At 36.3% G+C, this 24,415-nt stretch overlaps 1 protein-coding gene across 1 annotated transcript in view; it reads left to right on the top strand.

Moving 5' to 3' along the window:
• SLC27A6 (solute carrier family 27 member 6) overlaps window positions 1-24,069 on the top strand; it is a 51,462-nt gene extending 27,393 nt beyond the window's left edge. The window contains exons 5-10 of the mRNA XM_079787011.1: window positions 6,678-6,872; window positions 13,852-13,942; window positions 16,940-17,138; window positions 18,363-18,460; window positions 19,637-19,767; window positions 23,474-24,069. Of these exons, the coding sequence (XP_079643137.1) occupies window positions 6,678-6,872; window positions 13,852-13,942; window positions 16,940-17,138; window positions 18,363-18,460; window positions 19,637-19,767; window positions 23,474-23,650 (891 nt within the window). The 3' untranslated portion in view covers window positions 23,651-24,069. The remainder of the gene's footprint in view (window positions 1-6,677; window positions 6,873-13,851; window positions 13,943-16,939; window positions 17,139-18,362; window positions 18,461-19,636; window positions 19,768-23,473) is intronic.
• The last annotated feature ends 346 nt before the right edge of the window (window positions 24,070-24,415 follow it).

Below are 24,415 nucleotides of genomic sequence, written 5' to 3'. Positions count from 1 at the left end.
GTTGTTAATATATTTTAGATGATCCTTTAGGAATTAGATCATACTTTTGTTTGGGGCATTAAGCAGCTAGTTTTCCAGGGTTGAAGGTAGAAACGATTTGCCCCTTTGTTTTCACTATGAATTTATGTTTCTTTTCTGTCTTTCCATCTGTTAACAAACAGTACAGTCTTTGTTTACTGAGAAATCAAAGTTGATACAAAATTACCTGTATTTAAACAACTTCCGGGAGTTTCAACTTCTCATAGACATATAAAGAGGCCATTCAGCTTGGTGTTGTTATAGATTCTCTGAGTGGGATTAAGCACATTTTCTGGAAGAAAGAGACTTTGTTTCTAGCAGGGCATTGTTAGAGGCCTGCTATCTCCGGCCACTGAATAAAGAAATCTGTGACACAGTAGGAGGTAACTATAGGTCAATCACTGCATCACGTATAACTGGTCAACAGGTCCCAAAAAAGGTTTTGAAGAAACAAGAGCCTTAGTTCAAATCAGTATGACTCTTTTACTGGTACTGTCACATCAATTTGATACATGGCAGGCACTGAAAGCCAGAAGGAAACTGGTCTGCTGAAATCCAAAATTTGGGGGCAATATTAAAACCCCTGACCCATTCAGCAAATTCTCTTTTAAATTCTACTAGTAAATGGGATTTTAAATGGCTGAAGATAAAATTAGTACTTTCGCCCTAACCGGTTTGGCTCAGTGGATAGAGCGTTGGCCTGCAGACTGAAGGGTCCCAGGTTTGATTCCGGTCGAGGGCATGTGCCTTGGTTGCAGGCATATCCCCAGTGGGGGTGTGCAGGAGGCAGCTGATTGATGTTTCTCTTTCATCGATGTTTCTAACTCTCTATCCCTCTCCCTTCCTCTCTGTAAAAAAGCAATAAAATATTTTTTAAAAATTAGTACTTTCTATCTATCTATCTATATATATATATATATATATATATATATATATATATATATGCCTAATATGCTAATTGTCCCTCCTACTGTTCGACCATTCAACCAGTTGCTATGGCTCACACTGACCACCAGGGGGCAGATGCTCTGACCGGTAGGTTAGCTTGCTGCTGGGGTCTGGCCGATCGGGACTGGGCTAGACAGGCTGGACAAAACCTGGAGCTCTCCTGCGGTCCCTCCCAGCCCCTGTCCTGCAGGGATCAGGCCGAAACTGGCTCTCTGACATCCCCCGAGGAGTCCCAGATTGCGAGAGGGTGCAGCCAGGCTGAAGGACCCCACCGGTGCACAAATCCATGCACCAGGCCTCTAGTATATCATAAAATGGCTTACTCTATACATGTGTGGGAGTGTGTCAACATTTAAACACTAACTACTGAATTAGAAACTCATGTTTTGATTGCTTCCTATTACTGAAATCGTGGAGAAATGCTTGAAAAAAATAGAGCATGGGTTTTAAGGGTTTTTTAAAGCTGGTTTTCTCCTTACCCCCCTTCTTTTTTTTCCATCCTTTCTTCCTACTCCCACTCCCTCCCTTCCTCCCTCCCTTCCTTTCTTGAACCTGCCTTCCCTACCTTTCTTTCTTACTTTTACAAATGGATTGTGAATGTCTCTTATGCACCAGGCATGGTCCTAGGCAATTGATACAGCAGAGGATAGAACAGGCAACAGTCCCTGCCCACATAGTGCTTACATTTTAGTGTATTCAAATTCTGTCTATTTGGTACGTGATCTTGGACCTGAACTTCATTAGCTCAATATGCAAAATGGGGATAATGCTTCTTATTGTATAGGCTATTGTGGTGATTAAAATGAGATAATGCCTGAGCTCCTGGACATAGAGCTCAAACATATTCACTCCCATTGCTTTTCCTGATCGGGCTGCAAACATGTTTCTTTTTCCTGTCCCGCACATCCTGCACTCTGGATTTCTGTATTTGCTCTCCTTCTTGATCTCTCTCTCTATCTCGGTTTCTGTTCGTATGTCTTTCTGTTTGCGTGTATCTCTTTCTGTGTGTCTCAATACTTGTGCAACTGTGTCAACATATTTGGGTGTGGCTCTCTCTCTCTCTCTTCCAATATCTTTCTCTGTGTCCAGATTTGTTTGGGGTGTATGTGTTTTGTTTTGTTTTTCTGTGTGTGTGTGTGTGTGTGTGTGTGTGTGTGTGAGAGAGAGAGAGAGAGAGAGAGAGAGAGAGAGAGAGAGAGAGAGAATATCTCTCTGTGTGAATGTATCTTTGTCTCTGTATCTCATCGTTCTCAGTGTGTGGGTCTCTGTCTCTGTGAATGTGCCTCACTTGGCATCCCTGTATGAGTGTGTGATTTCTCTCTGCATCTCTGTTTCTCGTAGACTGTGGGTCTCTGTGCATACTTCACTCTGTGTCTATGTTCCTATGTACTACCTCCGTTTCACTGTTGTGTTTGTAGTCTCTGTCACTCTGTCTCTCTTCTTGCTCTTTGTGTCTCTCTTGCTAGCTTTCTCTTTCGGTCTTTTTCACTTTCTTTCACTATCATTCTGTCTTTCCTGCTTTCAGTTTGTCTGTGTCTCTCATGCACTCTCTCTGACTCTATCCATCTCTTTGTCTCTCTGTCCCCCAGTCTCTGCCACACTGTTTCTTTCCATTGTGTATGTGTATATGCAGGTGTTTTATACCCATTCATTCACTTAAGTGTACTCATATTTATGCATGCATGCTCTCCTCATTCCATTCCCAGTGATACCCAGTGATATTTAGGTAGTAACCTCAGGGTTCAGGGAGAATTAAAGGGAATGGGAATTTGTTCTAAAGAAAGCTCAAGGGAATTGATGAACAGAGAAGGGAATTTTTAAAATTATAGATGAGTGTTATGAAGACTTGGTTCTATTTTATATGATGCACTGCTAGTTTCACAGCAATTTCAAAATGGACACATAAAACCAAATATAATTAGGAACCTTCAGACCCTCCTCTCAATTTCCATGTTTTCCAGGGTCACTTTTTAAGGTTCCTTTTGCCAATTCTGGTGATTTTTTTCTTCCTCACCCTTGTCATTCTGCTGACTCTCCTTTTTCATTCTCCTGACCATAACCTAGGTTCTTCCCCTTATCATCTTTTACCTGGATCACTTCAGCCAATATTCTCGACCCCTGCCCACCTCCCCATCCATCATGCCAGTTGCCAGGTAAATGTTTTTACACCTCCCCTGGCTTCCAGTCATCTTCCAGGGCCACAAGAGAACTTCACAACATCACTAGGCAGGTAGTTGTGGGTTTCTTTGTTTTTGTTTTGCTTTAAGGCTCATCTGACGAATATTTTGCCCGCCTACCAACATGTTCAATGTGCCTAAGAAACTCTTCACCCCTTTTACAAACAAAACAAACTCCCAGTTATTTCCAGTGAGATAAATCCCTTCCTAAGAAAGAAACATAAAATGAACATACGTGGGGATCTGAATGAGAACGCTTAATGAACCAATATTTGTGACACAGATGTATTATCCATTAACCAGATGGTGCTGGACGTATGTTAATATTAAGAACTGTTGCTTTTTTTACTTCGGGGGTTCAAAAGCTTTATCTGTTTTGTGGGTCATACGGTCTCTGTCACAACTACTTAATTCTGCCTCTGTTGTAAAAGCAGCAATAGGCAATTCATATAAATGGGTATGACTAAGTTCTAATAAAACTTCATTTATAAAAATGGAGGTGGTCCAAATTTGGCCCCTGCAATCTATAGTTTGCTAACCCTTGATTTAGATTTTATAACATCTTATTATATATATCTTTTAGGTAAAATTTCCATTCCTTTGTAGACTATTTTCTTTAACTTCTGGGTTTTCTTTCCTTTCTCTCTTTTTGTGTGTGTTTGTACCAAAAATAATGATATATTTTGGGCAATAGGGCTTCAAATAATTTTTACATTATTATTTATATATTATTTTTATTTATGTATATTTATTTTTACTTACATATATTATATATATATATATATATATATATATATATATATATATATATACACACACACACACACACACATTACCTGGCTCATGATTTGAGTCAAGCAAACAAAAACCTGAATAATGTCATTATATGAATTTTTAAAAACATTATACCTTTCTCACAAGGTTAATTCCAGATGAATATAATAGTTAAGTATCAAGAAGAAAACGTATTGGGTGGGGGTTTTTTTTGCCTATGAGATGGGAAAAGAGACTTTTAATCATAAAAAAGAAACATGAACAAAAGCAGAGATTAATATAATTATGAAAATAAATAATATATTTAATTATAAAAATAAACACTGAATGAAAATAGTAAAAATAAAAGGAAATTAATAATGCTATTAAAATAAAATGTTAATCTTATTTATATATTATTATATAACAAATATTTGACTTGTCTGAAATTAAAAAATTGAATCTAAAAAAATAATACAACACATTTTCTTATCAAATCAACAGTGTTTTAAATTAAATGGAAATCCTTAGTTCTAGTTAATTGGGGAGGTATGATGTAGATAGGATATTCTTTTTATATAACAATTTAGTAACAAAGTCATAAAAATATTTACAACTATTGGCTTCTTCCAGGAATCTTTCTATCCTAATGAGATGCAAAGATTTATAAACAGATATTCACTCAGTATTATTTATAAGAATGAATTTTTATAAACAGTGTGGCTATCCAAAAATAGGTGGTAGTAAATAAATTGTGATATAATTTTGTGAAAATTATATAATCATGTTTTTAAAGGATAAGAGCTAGTAGTTCAGAATGTAATATTATATTAATAAAGTAGAATAGTATGTAGTTCTATATGTAGTATGGTTATAACTTTTTATATGTATACATATGGATATATAAAAATAATAATGTTGGTGTGGTAGAATTACAGCTTTTTTTTGTACTTTCCAAATTTTCTATCATGTGCATACATTTCAACATAGAGATATAAATTCTCTTTTTCCCACAACACTAAATAATAAACCAGTTAATCTTTTCTCACACCCCTTAAAGCATGATATTCTGGATTTTCTTTTAAAGGAGAGGAGAGTAGAATAAAAATAACTTGAGAGTTAAATAAATGAATTTTATATTTCTTGGCAAAAGCCTTATCTTAGTTCTGGTAATTGGATTTTCTATACCAATTACATCATTTTGGATTAATGGTTATTCTTATTTAGTAAACTGGTGTAGCTAAAGCCCACACAGGTTAAAGTCTATGGGACTTGGTTTATAAATCACCTTCTTACTGGTTTCCAGAGTGTGCCAACACATTTTATAAATAATATTGCTTGCTAAAACTCACCTCCGACCTGAAAAGCATCCAACAGTTATTCCATATTAAAGAGTTCTCTGTTCAGGCAGAATGAATCCTTAGATTAGCAACACTAGTGTTTTATATAGGAAATGCAATGGAAAGTCCAAAAGCTAGTTCCTGCCGGGTAGGCAGTATCTGGCATGCCCATAGGTGGGAACAGGGCAGACTCCTCAGAGTTCTTTAGTGGTAGAAAAGAATCCTCTGTTTTGGAAGGAGCTGCTGCTCTGAGTGAGTTTTTTCCTCTATCTGCAAAATATTTACCTTAAATTCCATTGGTGTGGGGCCTACGCCTGCAACAGCAAGTCAGACTGTTATTTCCAGTGTATCCACAGTCTTAGCCGTCTCTTCATTTTTATTTTATCACATTAGTTTATTGAGTAGTTCTCTCAAGATAAGCAGTAGCCTCCTGCTATCAATATTTTGCCTCTGCAAGGAACATGAGGATGTATATGTCTTTTCAAATAAGCGTTCTCATTATCTAGATGAATACCGAGAAGTAGAATTGCTGGATCATTTGGTAGTTCTGTATTTAATTTTTTTAGGAAACTCCACACTGTTTTCCATAGTGGTTGCAATCCACTCTAGAAATCCCACCATCAGTGCACAAGGTTTCCCTTTTCTCCAGTTCCTCTCTAACACTTACTTCCTGTCTTTTTTAAAGTAGTCATTCTAACAGGTGTGTGAGGTTATGATTTTTGATTACTGTATAATTCATATTAATTAATATATTGCTTATTGAATGTACAATAAAATATATAGTTATTTAAATTCTAACATATGATTTATAAGTAAAAATATAAGAATATTGCACATTCAAAAATATAATAGTTACAAGTAGTAATCATATATTTGCAAACCAAATATTACAGTGGTTAGATGACCTCAATTTATTGTTTACTATATGCTAGGCATGGGGCTTAACTGTGTACTGCAGTATAGTATAGGTGAGATTAATAGGTATTATTATCAGTTTTTGCTAATGAATAAACTGAGAATCAGAATAGTATTCAACCTCTTGTTCAAAGGTATATAGACAATAAATGATAGAACTGAGAGTACAAACTCAAGTATATTTAATAATTTTTTTAAGTAATGCTTTCCCCTCCCCACCCCCAACTCCCCGAAATATGCTTTCTTCCTGACCTGATCTTTACCAAAATAAGGTTTCAATAAGCTGGAGTTTAGAAAGAGCTTTTCTCACATATGGGGAAATAAAGGTTTATTACTCTGGGCCAGGTTAGTTTCATTAGCTTTTGGACACGATTCTGCAACAGATTTACATTATTTATTTTTTTTTACTTTCCTTTCATTGCACACACACAGCTTCTAGGTACTTACCATTTGAGTAATAGTAATGAAAGAAAGAATTGGGAACCTAGAATTAATAAATTACAAGTAAAATATTTTCTTCTAACAGAGAGAAGGAGAAAAGGATCATAAGGTGCGTTTGGCAGTTGGAAATGGTGTACGGAGTGATGTATGGAGAGAATTTTTAGACAGATTTGGAAACATCAAGATGTGTGAGCTTTATGGAGCTACTGAAGGAAACATTTGTTTTATGAATCACACTGGGAAAGTTGGAGCAGTCGGGAGAACAAATTTCTTTTACAAAGTAAGTACCATATTTTCTTTACAAAAGAAATATTTTGAGACCTGATGACCTCTCTTCTAGCTTTGTGCTTATACATTATGGTAAGTATTGCCAGGTGTGTGTGTTATTGTTTTTTTTAAGTTGAGAACTTCTATGAATAAAGTAGTAGCCTCTAGGCGAACTATAGTACTAGAGATTATGAAAACCTCAACCTTCCATGTTTTCCCTCTCATATGAGGATAATGATACCTAATTCTTTTGTTCAGTTTTCAGATTTAATGATGTCAATATAAATAGTAAGCATAGATCCTGATATATACTAATTTGACTCCATTTTCTTTGAGTATTTTCAATCCACTATTTCTATTTGCCTTTCATTTTTATATCAGTCAAAACTTATGTATAGGCTTCTAATATATGGTTTATTTTAAAACTTTATCAAGATACCACTAAAATGTTAAAAGCAGCCCAAAAATCACCTTCTTCAAAGTAAAAGACTTACAGCTGATTTCTCAACAGCAACCATGGAACACAAAAAATAGTAAACAGATATCTTCAACTGACTTGGAGAAAATAATTGTCAAAATAGAATTTGTACTCAACAATATTTTTTAAAGAATAAAATTGAAAATAGTCTCAAAATTTATATAACCTCAAGGGAAAATAAGTTCAGAATCATAGTAGAATATTGTATTTATAGCTTTTTCAAAATTTTATAGAACAAACAAAAAATGTCAATGATATAGAATATTTGAATAATACAATGAACAAGCTACTTGAACTAATGGACATATATAGGACACTACATCTAAAAACTGCAGAGTATCCATTTTTTCTAGCACTGGTGAAAATTCACAAAGATTATTGTTCCACTTAGGGAATTCCAGCAAATTTCAAAAGATTTAATTTATATGGATTATGGTCTCTGACAACAGTTTAATGAAGGTAAAAATATATTTTTTATGTGTCAGCTAGATCATTTCCTATGTATTTGGAAACAAAATATCTCTACATTTTCATGACTTAACAAAATATCAGAAATTAGCAAAAAAATTGAGCTGAATCATAATGAAAATGTTACATTTCAAATGGATAGACTCAGATAAGAACAGCTGAAAATTAGTGGGCTAAATATCCATTTCTATAGTGTTAATTTTAAAAAACAAACTCAACAAATTAAAAGGAAGGAAATAATAAAAATCATAAATTTAAAACATAGTAAAATATTTAGTGTCAAAGAGATAAAAAATATGCTGTCAACTGAAACTAATACAAAATAATATTGAATGTATATTGTAATTGAAAAAAATTTTTAATATATAAAATACATAATTTTTAAAAAGTAAAAAAATAGACTCAAAACTAATATAAATTGCCCTAATGTTTGGAACCTAAAGAAGGTTAATGCATTCTTTGGGATTTTAAGGGTCTTGTAGTCCTGCCAGAAGTGCATTTGCATTCTGAATAAAAGTAATTTGGGGAAAGTAAGTGCTAATATTAACTGAGTTTTACATCCCTTACAGTTAATTTTCTCAATTCATTGAACTAATTCCATTAAAGAATTGGTATTTATATTAAAAGCTTCTTTAGTGAAGCTGAGTCACTCCAAAGTAATCATCTCACAGATTACAATGAAGAATATTTGTATTTTATTATTGGCTTGACTTAATTTTAATTTTCTGATATCTCAAATTCCCTGTCAGACTATAATCTATATATGTAAAAGCCTAATATGCTAAGTGTCCCACTGATCGGTTGACCGCTCCACCAGTTGCTATGATGCACACTGATCAGTAGGGGGCAGACACTCTGACTGGTAGGTTAGCTTGCTGCTGGGGTCTGGTCGATTGGGACTGAGCTAGAAGGGCTCGACACGCCCTGGAGCCAACCTCCCATGGTCCCTCCCGGGCCTCTAAATTATTTCTTCTAATTAATTTCCTTTCAATGTGCATGGATTCATGCACTGGGCCTCTAGTAATGTCAATAATGCAAGAAGTCATGATTGTCTCCAATTTATTTAGAAAACTCCTGTTTTTCCATTCATTTAGGGGTTTTTTTCCAGTTTGGAAATGAAATAAAAGTACCTAATATCATATGAATTCTGTCTTTTATTACTTCATTCACATATTGTTTTGTTACATATCAGGCAATCAGAAAAAATCAGACCAGTAACTCTTTCATAATTGTGTAGAGAGATTTGATAAGTGTGTCTGAGAGGAATCAGCCTCTCAATGGAAATAGGATTTTATAAGTGCAAGAAAAAGATAAAGCAGCAACACAGAGTTCCTATGACCCAAATGTCCTTCTTGTATGCTATACTTACTATTTAAATGCATGAGACTGAAGGGATATGTGTCCCAAAGCAAACAATATAAAAAATTTGGTGACAACTCATTTAAAAAAACAAACTCAAGTAAAAGTTATGGACTGCCTTCTTTTCTACACCGGGGGAAGGAACAAACATGAAATCCCTAGGGGAAATAAAATTTGAAAAGGAGGTGGGGAATGAATCTAAATTAAAAGGCAACTGAAAAAAATATGAACATCAAAATAATAAGTCCTCCAAAATGGCCCGGAACTAAAAATGAACTCACAGAAAGAGAAAGTAAAAAAAAAAGTCCCATTTACCACTGCAACAAAAAAGTTAAGATACCTAGGAATCAACTTAACTAAGAAGGTAAAAGATCTGTACTCAGAAAACTACAGGACATTGAAAAAAAGAGATAGAGGAAGATATAAACAAGTGGAAGAATATACCGTGTTCATAGATTAGTAGAATCAATATCATTAAAATGTCCATACTGCCTAAAACAATCTATAGATTCAATGCAGTCCCCATTAAAATACCAGCAGCATATTTCACAGACCTAGAACAAACTCTCCCAAAATTTATATGAAACAAAATGGCCAAGAAAATTTTAGAAAAACAATTTTCTATAGGTTCAAAAATTGCATTAATATTCTCCTTAAAAATAAGAGCTTAAAGCAGATGAAATTTCAAGGAAAACATAAATTAACAAAAGGAGTTGGAAAATAGGCATACTTAGCTCAAAAAAAATCAATAAAGAAAAAAATGAAAATATTAAAGAGATTAACACCACATGAAAGGACTTAAAAATAAACAGGACTGTAAACATTGTTAGGGAGCAAGATGAATGGGGGGTCACACAAATAATAAAAAGAGTATTCATATCCTATATAATAAAAGCCTAGCAACCAAACGGCGTAACGACCAGAACAACCGGTCAACCAGTTGCTATGACGTGCACTGACCACCAGGGGCAGCTCCTGTGTTGAGCGTCTGCCCCCTGGTGGTCAGTGCGTTACCACAGTGGGCATGCCGCTCGGCTGACTGGGATGAATGGCTGCTCCCTCTGCAAACCCTGGGCCAACAGGCAGGAACCCGGGCTGCGATCATCACCTCCTCACCCCAGGCTCCTCCTCTTCACTCCCTGCTGCCTCCTCCGGATGCCCACAGGCCATGCAGGACCGCCACCAGGCTCGCAGAACTGACCCCGGAGGCTGGGAGGCAGGTTCGTGGCCATGGGACTGAGGCCTACTCCGCCGCCTCTCAGTGCTATTGTCCCTGGGCCTGGCCCCGACCGGGTCCCCTGGAGAGGTGAGTGCTCCAGCTCCACGGAAGATGCTGGACCAGGGAGCAGCTGCTCAGAGGGCAGGTCCACAGCCTTTCGGCAGACCGGGATGAGCAGCACTCCCACAGCGGGCCGATCCCTGCAGGCCATGCCCCCCACCAGTGCACAGATCCTGTGCCCTCAGGCCTCTAGTAATAATATAAAATAAATTAACAAGATAGATTTTGAAAACAATGACTTGATATATGCTTAACTTGTGTTCCTGCAAGAAAAAAAAAAATCAAAGAGATAATAATTATTTGAAACCTAATAGAAGAAAACTTCCTTAAAATAAAGATTTGAATCATTAGCAAAAGAGCATATTTTATTCCAGGGGTAAGAGGGATATGGTACAGAATGGTCATCTGAAAAATATATCCTGGTGAAAATATCAAACGTAAATTAAAGAACCATTGGATATGTTGAGGCAGAAAAAGCAAATGATACACATAGTGTAGGGTGAAAATGTACATGTGCATATTTACTCAGGAAATAAAGTGTGGCACCTATTTTTTTATTTGTGTTATAACAGCCATTTTTTGTAACGTGTGGAGCCTCTTGAAGGCAAGGGAAATATAAAAATCCCTCTGGCTGAGACCTAATGCTCTGATCCTGGCGACTTCTAGAAGATGCTGTGATATATTTAAATTTCATTTATATCATGAAATTACCCAATTTCTGACCATCAAGTGCCCTGTATCTGACAACAGGCACATTGAACAGTGATTTGGTGTGGAGTGAATGTCACCCATGCAGGTAGTTGCCAAATTAATTTAAAAGAAATAACACTAAAGCTAATAACACCAGTTGCTGGGCAATTTTTTCAAAATAGAAAGCATATTAAAACAGGAGAGAAGAGATTGGATAATGAACAGGACTCTGTTCTTATTTGGCCAAATTGACAAATGCAGTTCTGGAACTTCTGGAATCTTCCTTGTTACCAGTCATTAGGCAAGTGGCCAATATCCAGTTACTCAATTACAGACAAAGACCAACAAGATGCAAGCTTGCATTTTAATAAAGAATCTTTATGTCTGGAATAACAATATGTTTTGCTTTGCAACCTCTTTCATTGGACCTCATCTTAAACTAGGATAATACTAATTTCTACTTTATAGGGTGATTTAATGATTAAATTAAAAACTGCTCTTAATTCCTTAGCACAGTGGCTGGCGTACAGTAAGTCAATATTAGTTGTTCTCATTTATATTTTAATTCAAATAATGAATTATGATTCTAGTTACATGCTGATTTTACTAAGATTAAAAACCAGAGATATTAATGTTTAGTCTTTGATAAAAATAATACTATTAATCTCACTCATCTTTTCCCTCTTATTCTATACTAGGGGCCCAGTGCATGAATTCATGCACCTTGAAAGGAACTGTGGGCTGAGAGGCTGTGGTAGGCACAGGGGCAGGTCCTCCGCACCCCTACCTGGCCCCTCCTGCTGCAACCCCCAGTCCCCTGTCTGCCAGCCTCCCCGCTCCCACCACCGCCACTCGCACGCGCTAATAGCGTCGTTCCCACTTGGAGCAATTGGGGTTAGCACCAGCAGCGGGTGCAAACATGGCCAGCCCCATCAGTGGGTGTGAGCAGCGGCTGCTGCCCCGATCGCCCCTCAGGAGCAGGGGGAGGTGGAGAAACCCCCAGGGGCAATCAGGGCTGGCAACTGCTGCTTACAACCGCTGATGGCACTGAGTGATCAGGACTGGCACCTAGTGATCGGGACCAATGCCAGGCACTGGCAGCGGGTGCAAGCAATGGCTCCAGTGCTGGCAGCAGGAGCGAGCGAGGCCAGCATCGGCAGCAGGTGCAAGCACCCGGCAGGACTGCGGCATGCGGGAGCAAAGAATTTTCAGTAACCACCAGAGGCTTGCCCCGATGACAGCAACCAGCGCCCTGCCTTCGTCTGGCACTCCCACTCACCTGCTCCACCATCCCACCATGGCCAATGCCCACCATGTTCCACACATGCCCCCTGGTGGTCAGCACACGTCATAGTGACTGGTTGTTCAGTTGTTTCAGTTGTTCTGCCATTCGGTCTATTTGCATATTAGTCTTTTATTATATAGGACTAGAGGCCCAGTGCATGAAATTCGTGCACTCGCGGCGGTCCCTCAGCCCGACCTGCATTTTCTTGCAGTCCGGGAGCCCTCAGCGGATGTCCAACTGACGGCTTATGCCCACTCAAGCCAGAAGTTGGACATCCTTAGCACTGCCACGGAGGCGGGAGAGGCTCCCACCACCACCACTGCACTCACCAACCATGAGCCTGGCTTCTAGCTGAGCAGCATTCCCCCTTTGGGAGTGCACTGACCACCACGGGGAAGCTCCTGTGTTGAGCATCTTCCCTCTGGTGGTCAGTGCGCATCATAGTGACTGGTCGTTCGGTTGATTTGCATATTAGCCTTTTATTATGTAGGATTTGTTCATTTCTCACATCCTTCTAGCCCTCCTCCTTTTTCTCTCTCTTTCTCCTATTTGTCCTTCCTTTCTATTTTTTCTCACTTCATTTTATTTCCTCTATTTTAGTTTACTATTTTCTAGTTCAGCTTAATAAGATTGCTTATTTAATTAATCAGGAAAAAACCTCAATTTTATTAACTATAAAATGAGGGGGTTTGGATTGAACCAATCTGTAGTTCTCTCTCCCAGGTCAGATTTTAGTGGATCTATGAATCAGCATGACATGGTAATAATGACCATTTCAGGAGGGGGGCAGCTGTAAATATTCGGGGACAAGGAAAGTTGTCCAATAAGCTTGATACCCAATGTGATCAGGATGTTCCAACAAATTTGCCATCTCACACCACAGTAGTGCACCCAAGTACTGAGTGTTGCATTAGGGACATTAGGTGAAAGGCCTGGGGGAAAGATCAAAGTGTCAGGTAACAAGTACTTTCTGGGCACCTGTCCCTTTTCAAGGGATTGTAAATTAAAAATAGACAATAAGCTCCTTATATTCACATAGTTTACATTTTATTTCTATTAAAACTTTCCCCTTCAAGGGGTGTTTTGAATGACTGCAAAAAGGAGAAGGCAAGGCAGTGGTCCTCCTCCCTGTAGGTAGTCGAGTATGTAGTTGAGTGCAGGGATCACTTGCATTCTCTCATTCAGGATTAAAGTTAGGAATGTTTGCCAAGGTGTAATGGGCAACAAGAAAGAAATGAAAGTAAATGCCAGCACATGAGTACTGTTTACTAATACCTTCAATTTTGATGTTCAAATATTTAATTTTGCATCAGTAAAGAGTGTGTGTTTTAAAAAATCCACATTCTAATTCACTGTTTCAACAAAATCTTCTACCCATAGATGTCACTGCACAAATAACTAAGTCTTGTTTTCGTTTGATTTTGTCTTTGCAGTTTTTTTTCACTTTTGACTTGATAAAGTATGATTTCCAGAAAGATGAGCCCATTAGAAATGAACAGGGCTGGTGTAGTCATGTAAAAAAAGGTAAGATTCTTATATTTGAAGATGTCACCTCAGGCAAGGTTTCTGAATTTCCTTTTAAATTTAAATTTAGAAAAGAAAGAATGATTATTTCTAATAGGTAATATGACTTAACTGGAATTTCAATGTAGGTAGAATGGTTTAATTATTAGATGTTAGAGGCCACAAATGAATCTCTCAGATGCTAAATTATTAAAATTTAAAAGGGATTACTGTTGGCCTCATGTTTTTCTTAATCGACCATTTACTTCTGTTTTCTGACAGTGGCATATGTCCAATGTCCTATATCACCAACATTAAAATGAATGACTTAATTTAACATTCTAGGTGCAGTGGGAAATCAGGCAGACTTTAATTTAAATCTGGGCTTTCACACTTAGAAACTGTACTGCTTTGGGAAGGTCACCCAGCCTGTCTGCGTCTCATTTTCTTCCTATGTAGAGTAGAGGTGACAACACTTATTTCGTGCATTTGTTGTTTTCCGTTATTGGAGATGATGTGTGCAAAGCCCTCCAGAGGGCCAGGCATGTGCTTGTCACTCCCACCCCTTCTCTTCTCCCTTTCACTCCTCCTCCTCCACCAAGGTAGACTTTCTTATAATTTTTAGTTAGAAATTTTTGTTTTGTTTTGTTAATCCTTACCAGAGGACATTTTCCCATTGATTTTTAGAGAGAATGGGAGGGAGGGGGAGAAACAGAGAGAAAGAAACATCAATATGAGAGAGAGACGTCAATTGGTTGCCTCCTGCCAATGCCCCGACCAGGGATGGGGATCAAACCTGCAACCGAGGTATGTGCCCTTGACCGGGAATCGAACCCAGGACCCTTCAGTCCACAGGCCGGTGCTCTATCCACCGAGCCAAACCGGCTAGGGCTTTAGTTAGAAATTTTAATGAAAGCAAGTGCCCCAATTAACTTGCTGCTGCATGTCATCAATCTAGAAAATTAAATGTAGAGATGTGCACTTAAAATTGTTTAGCAGACCAGACTGAATAAATCAGGCCAAACTTACATTTTACTGCCTCAGAATATGTTTAAACTACGTTTCAGAGATGATTTCCTTTAAATCTTTACTTCAGATGTGGAGGTAAATGCTGCAAAACTGATTTTTGTTTTGTTTTGTTTTTCCTGGCAGCTGAAAGTAAAGAAAAAAATATAAACCTTATCTATTAAAAACACAGATTTCCCAATCCTCTGAATTTCAAGCCTGAGGATATTTATCAAATATCTTTCCCTAAATGAATTCTATAGATAGTATTCAAAAGAAAAGCCATTTCTAAGGAACTTCATTTCAACACACCTTGCTAGTTAGTATGTGGTTTCTTTTTTATTTTATTTTTTACAATTGCAGTAATATCTGATATTGGAACTTGAATCCCAGAACTGCTTATTACTATTTTGCAGTTCTAATTAAAGGTTACTAAATATTTTCTTTACCCATTAAGGCATTGTGTCTTGCATAAATTGCCTGTAAATGACAGATAAGAATACCCTATGACCTTTCAAGCATTTGCAATAATTGATTTCTTAGGGAAGAAACCGTCACTTGTGTCCTGAAAAAGAAAAACAACATAAAATTTAAGGGAAAGGTGAGGCTTGAAAATTCTGAATTATAGGGAATGCAGACTGATGGAATATGCAATGAGAAGAGGCTTTGGAGTCAGGGTGTCCTGGTTAAAAATTCCAACCCGCACAATTGGCTGCGTGTGACACTGGGCAAATTACTTTTTCTTCCTCCGTTTTTTCAACTGTAAAATGAAGATTATAGAAGGGCCTGTCTTACAGGTTTGTGATGAGAATCCAGTGGGATACATATGTAAAGTGTTCAGAATAGTGACTGGTACCCAGAAATTGCTCAATAAGTGTAATAATGAAGTTGATTATGACGATGATAATGATAGAGATGATGATGATGATGGGGTTGGTAATGACAGTGACCATGAGGGGTCTCTGCTGTAGCAAAGCAGGCTTGTTTTGGCCACTGGTTTGTGAGCCTTTAGAAGCCAGAATGTCCAGAAGGAATAGGAGTAATTGGCAGTTGAATAGAAAGTTTAAAAAAAAAAAAAGCTGGAATTTAACCCATTTAACTCATCACAAAGATGTTCACTCGCTTCACAAGGAGCAAAACAAGTCACCAATAGCCTTGAAATTGTCTGGGGCAGTGATTGCTGCTCTCCTTGTCTTCCACCCTTCTCTTGGAAGTAGTTTCTCACCTTGCAGATTGCTGGCCAAAATCTGGATTCATTTGAATAAATGTTATTGAAAAATTACTTTTGATGATGTGTCTAAAGTAAAACTAATAAATTTCATGTTTCATCTCTTGCCCATCGAGGGTTACCAGACTAACATACCAGAGGAATAAAACATTTTCCTAAACTTCTAATAACATATTAATTATATCAGAGATAGTATTATACAAAAACCTGGTTGCAAAAATCATTGAGACTTGAATTTGAGTACTAGGTTCATTCCTGTCTATCTGTTGGACTCTGGCCCCTAGTTTCTTCCCTGTGAAATAGGGATTATAATTATTAATTTCAAAGCATTTCTGTAAAGAATAAACAAAATGGCAGTTTTGGGGCTTGCTACATAGTAAGTGCCCAGTAAATATTGCTGTTATCATCGCCTTTTTAAAATTATTATTATGGTTGTTATTTATAGAATTTCCATTATTAGCAGTGGTAAAATCTGCATAATCCAAAAGAAAAGTAGCCACTGTTCTATCCAGCCAGGATGTAAAATAAATTTAATATACTTTCTTCACATTCCATTTCCTTTTTGTTAGTTTTCCCAAAGTAATTTGCATTTGTGGCAGTCTGTGAAAAGATGTGCTGGTTGTACTCTGAGCACCCAGAGCAAATGATGTTAAACATAATAAAATAAGTTCAGAGGAAAGGCAGATAGGCAACACTATTGTGTTGGTCAGATGTAAATTAGGTGCGTGCATGGTGTGTATAATAACAGTTTTAATCAGATCATTGAAGATGCCTTTCTCTCACAGGAGAACCTGGACTTCTCATTTCCCGAGTGAATGAAAAGAATCCCTTCTTTGGTTATGTTGGGAATAAAAAGCACACTGAAAAGAAATTGCTATGTGATGTTTTCAAGAAGGGAGATGTTTACTTTAACACAGGAGATTTAATGGTCCAAGATCACGAGAATTTTCTCTATTTTTGTGACCGTATTGGAGACACTTTCAGGTATGAGACATCATCGGTTACACTGCCTGTTCTGTGATTGTGAACTGTGCTCTGAGCAGGGCTCTATGGGAGCATTATAGACCACATGCTCTTTACCTTCAGGGCAGACTCAACCATGTCTCCCCATTTAAAAATCTATCAGCCACCTGTTTCTAGATTGAAATATAAGTTAAATTTTTATGTCAATTTTTATAATTATTTTAATGAATCCATTTGGTCCAAATTAGTAAGCTCCTTTTTCTTAGAATATCAAACAGGTACACAGATATGAAATCTAAATGGTAGAGTTAAAACCAATTTGGTCAAATATGGTCTACTTCTTGACCTAGTGATAAAAATAATTAAACAGCAACATTTCCCTTTCTAGATTTTCTTTCTTAATACTTAAGATTATTTTAGGCTTATGACATTTTACTTTCCTAATCAATGACTATAGAACAGTGAAGGATAGACAATAGACATTCAAAAATTGCTTGAATGAATAAATGAATTATACTTCCTCACTTTCTTGTACCAAGTTAGGAGCTCACACTATTTAAAATTATTTTAAGCCCTGCTGGCATGATTTAGTAGTTGAACGTCAACCTCTGAACCTGGAGGTCATGGTTTGATTCCTGGTCAGGGCACATGCCCAGGTTGTGGGCTCGATTCCCAGTGTGGGGCATGCAGGAGGCAACTGATCAATTATTCTCTCTCATCGTTGATGTTTCTATCTATCTCTACTTCTCCCTTCCCCTCTGAAATCAATTAAAATTTATTTTAATTAGAACAAAATATCTATTCAGATGCACTGAAAGAGCCAAAGGGATTAATCCCTAGAAATCAAAAGGGTTCAGTACAGTGAAAGGCAACTATAGCTTTCCTTTCAGTGTTTTCTATCTGTCATTAGAGATAGGGGATATTTTCTACTTAACTGTTATTATATTACAAAATAAAAAGGATTATCATGCTTTTATTTTTATGACATATTGTAAAAAACATTTTACAGTAAGCAATTTATACCAGTGAGACATAGATAAAGTAATTTTAACTAAAAAATAGATACTGGATTTTGTTGAGTTATCAACAAAGTGCTTCCTTAGAATATGTATTTTGTTTTGAAAACTGCCATTATTTTTCCTTACTAGGTGTTTGCACAGAGCTAAGTGCAAGGCACTAAAAATAAAACTGGGCACCTAATTCTTCAGATATAGGTGTACTAACTGGAACTTGTGTTTTATTTAGATGGAAAGGAGAAAACATTGCAACCACAGAGGTTGCTGATATTATTGGAATGTTGGATTTCATACAAGAATCAAACGTATATGGTGTGGCAGTGCCAGGTATGAATATATTTTGGGTTTGGGAAGGATTCTCAGAGAGAATTGCCAACTTTCTTTAGTTTTGCAATTCAACATTTCTTACTAATTCAACATTTTTTATATATATATTTGATAGTTATCTCAGTCTTGTCATGGCAAATAATGCCCTAGAGCAAGCTAACCAACTTCATGGCCACATCAGGGGAAAGGTACCCATTGAAATTTTTATGATTTTTGCTTTTTATTTTAGTGTGGGTTGATTTTTTTCCCCATTGAATTTTAATATATGTGTTCATTTTTAAGCAGAGCTCAAACACTCGGGCCAGTGACTCACTGCTTTTTAATAGTCTATTATTTTTCTCTTTGAGACTGGAGTTTATACATGCCACTAAACAGAAACGTGTTCTAGTTTAAATGTTTAAGAACACTGACTTGTAGTTAAGTTGAACCTTTTAAAAATTATTTTTAAATTGTTTTGGCCTCACTTATCTTTATAAATATGCATGTGAGGACTGTATCATGATGGTGGAAATGGCAAATAAAAGTGACCAACTTGAAATAACGGGACTCCTCGTCACTGTCTTTTTTTTTTTTTTTTTACTAATGACAGAATTGTCTAACTAATGTTTGTAAGTGCATGGGGATGTAGGGGTGGGGTGAGAGTGTGTATAGGGGCGCAGAGGAAGGGGTGTTTACTCTAATAGCCAGCCACTGGGTGCTGGAGAAATGCTGCGGGAGACTCCAGTCCCCTGGAAACATCTATGGGTGGCATGATACGCAGGAAGCGATCTGTGGATGTAGTTAGGACAATACCAGCCTCTAAATAAAGACATGACCTTTATTTTTTGCATTGATGCTTATTATGGACATTTCTCTTCTTAATACATATTTCTTCTTAATATTTTATATTAGTGGTGGTAAGATGCAAATTATGGGCCATTTATGGTGTTTTCCATTCCATCTATTTCATTATTGTAGTGTAGATATTTAGGATTAGACTCTGCCCTTCCTTGTTCCTAAATTATTTCTAGAGAGTATATCGTATGCTCAGGGAAGGACCCACTCATTTACGTTACTGTCGCATTGTCATTGCTGCAATAAGTGTAATGTCTCCCTTTACAACAATTAGTATGCAGGACTATTTTTAAAATGCACCTAGTACTTGTAAATGGACTCTATTTCAAACTTCTTTTTCAGATTGTGAAGGAAAAACAGGAATGGCCTCTATTACTTTAAAACCAAATAAGTCTTTAGACTTGGAAAAAGTTTATGAACAAGTTGTAACATTTCTACCAGCTTATGCCTGCCCACGATTTTTAAGAATTCAGGTAATTTTACTTACCCATTAAATTTAAAAACCAGGAATCCAGGAGATTAATTATAAAATAAGATTTTATCTTTTAACTAATATGTGCATTTTATTTATATTAGAGAATTTGAAGAGCGATGAAAAGCCGCAGCATGTTAATTTATGCCACATTTGACACTTAATTATAGAAGGGGGAGCATGATGAAATGCTAGGCTGTCTTTGTCTTTGTCCTAGTTGTAGAATTGCTCCCTCCCTGTTGAGTCAAGATCTCAGAGCAAAAAATGATGGTCCCAGAGACAGTGGCAAGCCGAAAACCACATTTCACACGTGCCTTCTGAGGACATTTAGTGCTATGTGCCTAATATGGGGTTCCACCAAGCTGACATCAAGGTGTCTATAGGAAGTGTACAGAACTTAAAGGGAATTGGCTTTAAACAGTTTTGCTTTTAATCTTTGTCCTCATTCTGTCCAAAATATCATATAAATGAAACACGTATTTATGACAGTTCAGATGACATGTCCCATTGGCCAAGCAATGACTTGGCTATAAGGATTGCCACAAAACCCCTCTGGGATTTTATATTTTGGAGGAATTCTGCACTTATTTGTTTTGAGAAATGGGCTCTTTCTCTTGTTCGGTAACTAGACTAAAACACAATAAAAATAAAAACACATTTATTCAGCTACTGGGTAATTTTGCTTGCTCATTTCATCAGCCATTCATCTATTTAATATTGTGCTTTAAATGAAATTTCCCAAAGCTAGTACTCATCATCTCTCAACATCCAATCACAGAATTTTTCTGGGTACATTTGTCATATTGCTATTATATTTCTAATAGCGTGATAGATGGGGTCATATTTATTTTTAAAGCATTTGCTGAGCAATCCTTATGGTCAAGTCAGTGCTTGGCCAATGGGACATATAATCTGACCTGTCATAAATACATATTTCATTTACATGATATTTTTCTTTTAAGAGCTTTTACATACATCATCTCAGATTATTTTCATATCATCTGAAATACTAAAGGTAAGTAAATATGAAGCAGAAATAACACATTTTTAATTGATTCACATGCAGTTGTAAGAAATAATACAGAAAAGATCCTGTGTACTGTTTACTTGGTTTCCTCCGATGGTAACATTTTTCAAAACTGATATTGACATTGATACAATTTGCCCATCTTTTTAAACTTTTCTGTTTTACTTGTACTAGTGTGCATGTGTGTGTGTGTGCGTGTGCGTGTGCGTGTGTGTGTGTGTGTGTGTGTGTGTGTGTGTGTGTGTGTGTTGTGGGGGATGAAGAAATATTCCTCTAGCCTAGGTTCTTCCAGCTGGTCTACTAATTAAATTGACATGAGACAGATTACCCAGAGAAAATAACCAAATTTTATGCATACATACATCTGGGAACCCCACATACCTGAGAGCGTCAGAGGCCCCACGTACATGAGAGCTTTAGCGACAGAAAGTGAGAATGAGGTACGTGTGGCATTCTGAGCTCAGGATGAGGTAAGGTGCATTGGGGCTTCACAGAGGAGGAAGGTCGTTTCCGGGACAATAGGAAGAGCAGGCATTCAGTAATTAGAAATTTGCCCTGCCAGATAGATAGGTCATAAAATGTTATTTCTGGTGATAACTTACTATGGGCAAGGCCCCTAATTTAAGTTCTTTAAGGGAGATATAAATTTTCTCATGAGTCCTCAGGGTCTCATTTGCCTTCAAAATAATTCACATGCCAAAGTGGCATACCTTTGGGAGGCTTGTTCTTAACCCCTTCTGTCTTAAGTTCCATACACTTTTATTAGCTGTGTAGCTTTATGCATCAATGACCACAGCCAGGATATGAACAATTTCAATACCACAAGGATCCTTCCATGTTGTCCTTTTATGACCACACCCAGCTCCCTCCTAACCCTCCCTATCCCACTAGAAGCAATGTATTTTAATGAAATAGGAAGTTGAGAAATCATAATATTTTAAACATTTTCTCCTGGGACTACTTAAATTCATTGTTATTGAAAAGAAGTATTTTGGCATAGGACTACTCTAGAAGACTATGTCAGTGTTATACAAATTTAGAAAATATTTTAGCATCATTAAGCACCTAAAAGTACTTGGGCCAAGACTGCTATGTTTATTACAGTATTTACTATAGTTAGAATAATGCATGACACTTAGTTGTCAAAATATTTATTTAATAAATGAGTTATGATCTGATATAAGCAAAGTAATAAGTAACTTCTGACAAAATGAATAAAACAATTATTTTACTAAAAATCTGGTTAGCACAAATTTTAAAAGAATTCTCTTGCCAATAAATTTACAAGAAAAATTTAAATGTTTTATTATTTAGTATGGCTGGGAAGAAATTAAATTGATCCTTTCATTTTGAAACACAAATTGTTATAACCTCTCTAGGAAACAATGTGCTAAATATGTGATCAGACTATTAGAATTTGCATGTATTTTGCCTTAGCAATTTTATTTCCAGAAATTTATCCTTAGGAAGTAATCAAAGATTCTGAGATGACAGTGTTGGGTAGGAGAGGGGAGAGAGTGCATGAGATCAGGGAAGGAGGTTCAAAGAGAAGTTGAGTCTAGAATTTGTTTAGAAGTATAAATCAAAGCGACCAGGTTACTCATAGAACTTCATATGGACCTCCACCTGTCATCTGATTTAAAACAAGGTTGCTCCTCCATGCTTGAAACTGCCAGAGATTCACTCATATCTCCTCTAAGTCCCTTAAAGCAGAGCTCCTTAAACTTTCTAGATTCGTGGTATCTTTAGTGTCTCCGTAATTATTTTATGACACTCTTGGACCAAAAAAAAAAAAAAAATACCTAAACATTTGTTTATTCAGAGGTTAGGCCAAAACAAATTAACAAGTATTTGGGTCTAACAAATTAATTGCCATTTGAAAAAAATAATACACATAAAGTGAAAGAAAAATACTTTTATTTCATTTTCAAATAACCACAGAAATAAAGATGTGTAAGTTTGGTATTGCACAACTCTTCAAACTTTGGAATTAGATTGGACTGAACAAGCCCAGCCTAATTCCATGTTACATGTTGATTTGGGTTTGCTTTTTATCACAGCTCCACTGAAAACTCTGTTTCGCAAAGATATAACATTACGGAAATGAATGAAACACAAACTAATATTGAGCTAGTTGTTTCCAAGTGGTGAATGACAGATGTCACTGGGTTTATTTTGAAATTTTAAAATATTCCGTGGAGACCCTAGAAATTCACTTAGGTACCACAATGCACCTCAGTGTATAGCTTGGAAACTCAAGTTTTAGATCATTCTTTACTCCCCCTGATTCTTATAGTAACCTGCCTTATGGAATAGATATCTGTCTTTTACATCCTTTATCTTCGTATTTAATAGCATACTCTGTACATAATTGTATTGACATTGATTGAAGAGATAAACCTATGTGTCTTAGACATATTTATAATCCTTTGTAATCAGTTATTGACTATGTTCATAGTTTTTATATGTTGAATAAAGTTCACAGCTAAATCAAGCTAAAGGTTTAAATGTTTAGAGGCCAATTTTTTTATTTCTAATGTTATATTATTAGTAGTAAATAGAGATGGCCATTGGGTATGAAAATGTTGTAACTCTCTTATAGTCTGTATTGTTAAACATGTTACTTTTGTGTTATATATAATATTAAATTATTCTACTAATCCTGGTAACTGCTTTATAGGAAAAGATGGAAACAACAGGGACATTCAAACCAAAGAAGTTTCAGTTGGTGCAAGAAGGATTTAGTCCATTGAAAATTTCTGATCCACTTTACTTCATGGATAACTTGAAAAAAACTTATGTTCCATTGACCAAAGAACTTTATGATCAAATAATGTTAGGTGAGATCAAACTTTAAGGTTTCTTTTATATACAGCGTTTTCAAATGCTTTCTTAGGAGAGGTGAGAGGAGAGTATGTGGTTCTTCAGCATGAAATGGAGGAAAGGAACTGACATTAAGCCTGTGCTGTATTTCCTTATTATGCAGTAGCTTTTGTTTAATTAAGAACTTTAATTTGCTTTAATAACAAAATTTAATTAATTATCTTTTTTACCTATATGGGGAATATGGGGATTCAGTGCATAACTAAATACTTGCCTTAATCACAAAACTCTTAAATAATAAATAAGTAGCTATTGTCTAGATACTTACTAAAAATGTACTTTTTAACATTTAAAGTTTCTAGTTTTGAATAATTGGTTAAATTACTCAAATATTTAATTTTTATGTGCCCTGTCCTGTAATTCAATAAAACCATCTTCATTAATATGTTTTGAGGTTCTGTTCTGATGTTTTGAATGATAAATTTACAGTCAAAGGAACCTGAGCGACTAAATGCATGCACTCCCATCTTCCTCATCTTAAGCTCACATTAAAATGGTAGAAGAATTATAAAACTTCAAAGCAGGAAAACGGGTAAGTCCAAAGGATTTAGGGATTTTTGAAGATGTATAAACAGGATCAAATTCACAATAAAATCAAATAGAGCTGTAGAAACCACTAATAATACATGGAAAGAATAGACTAGAATAACAGGTATTGACACCAAGATCAGAGGCAGAATGGGCACTGAGCATGGCAGGTTTGTGAGTGGTTAAATGGGAAATGTCTGACAAGGATAGT

This window comes from Cnephaeus nilssonii, assembly GCF_951640355.1.
Source record: "Cnephaeus nilssonii genome assembly, chromosome: 2".
Lineage (NCBI taxonomy): Eukaryota > Metazoa > Chordata > Mammalia > Chiroptera > Vespertilionidae > Cnephaeus > Cnephaeus nilssonii.
Note: the sequence above shows the minus strand (reverse complement) of the source record. Positions and strands in the feature narration are given on the sequence as shown.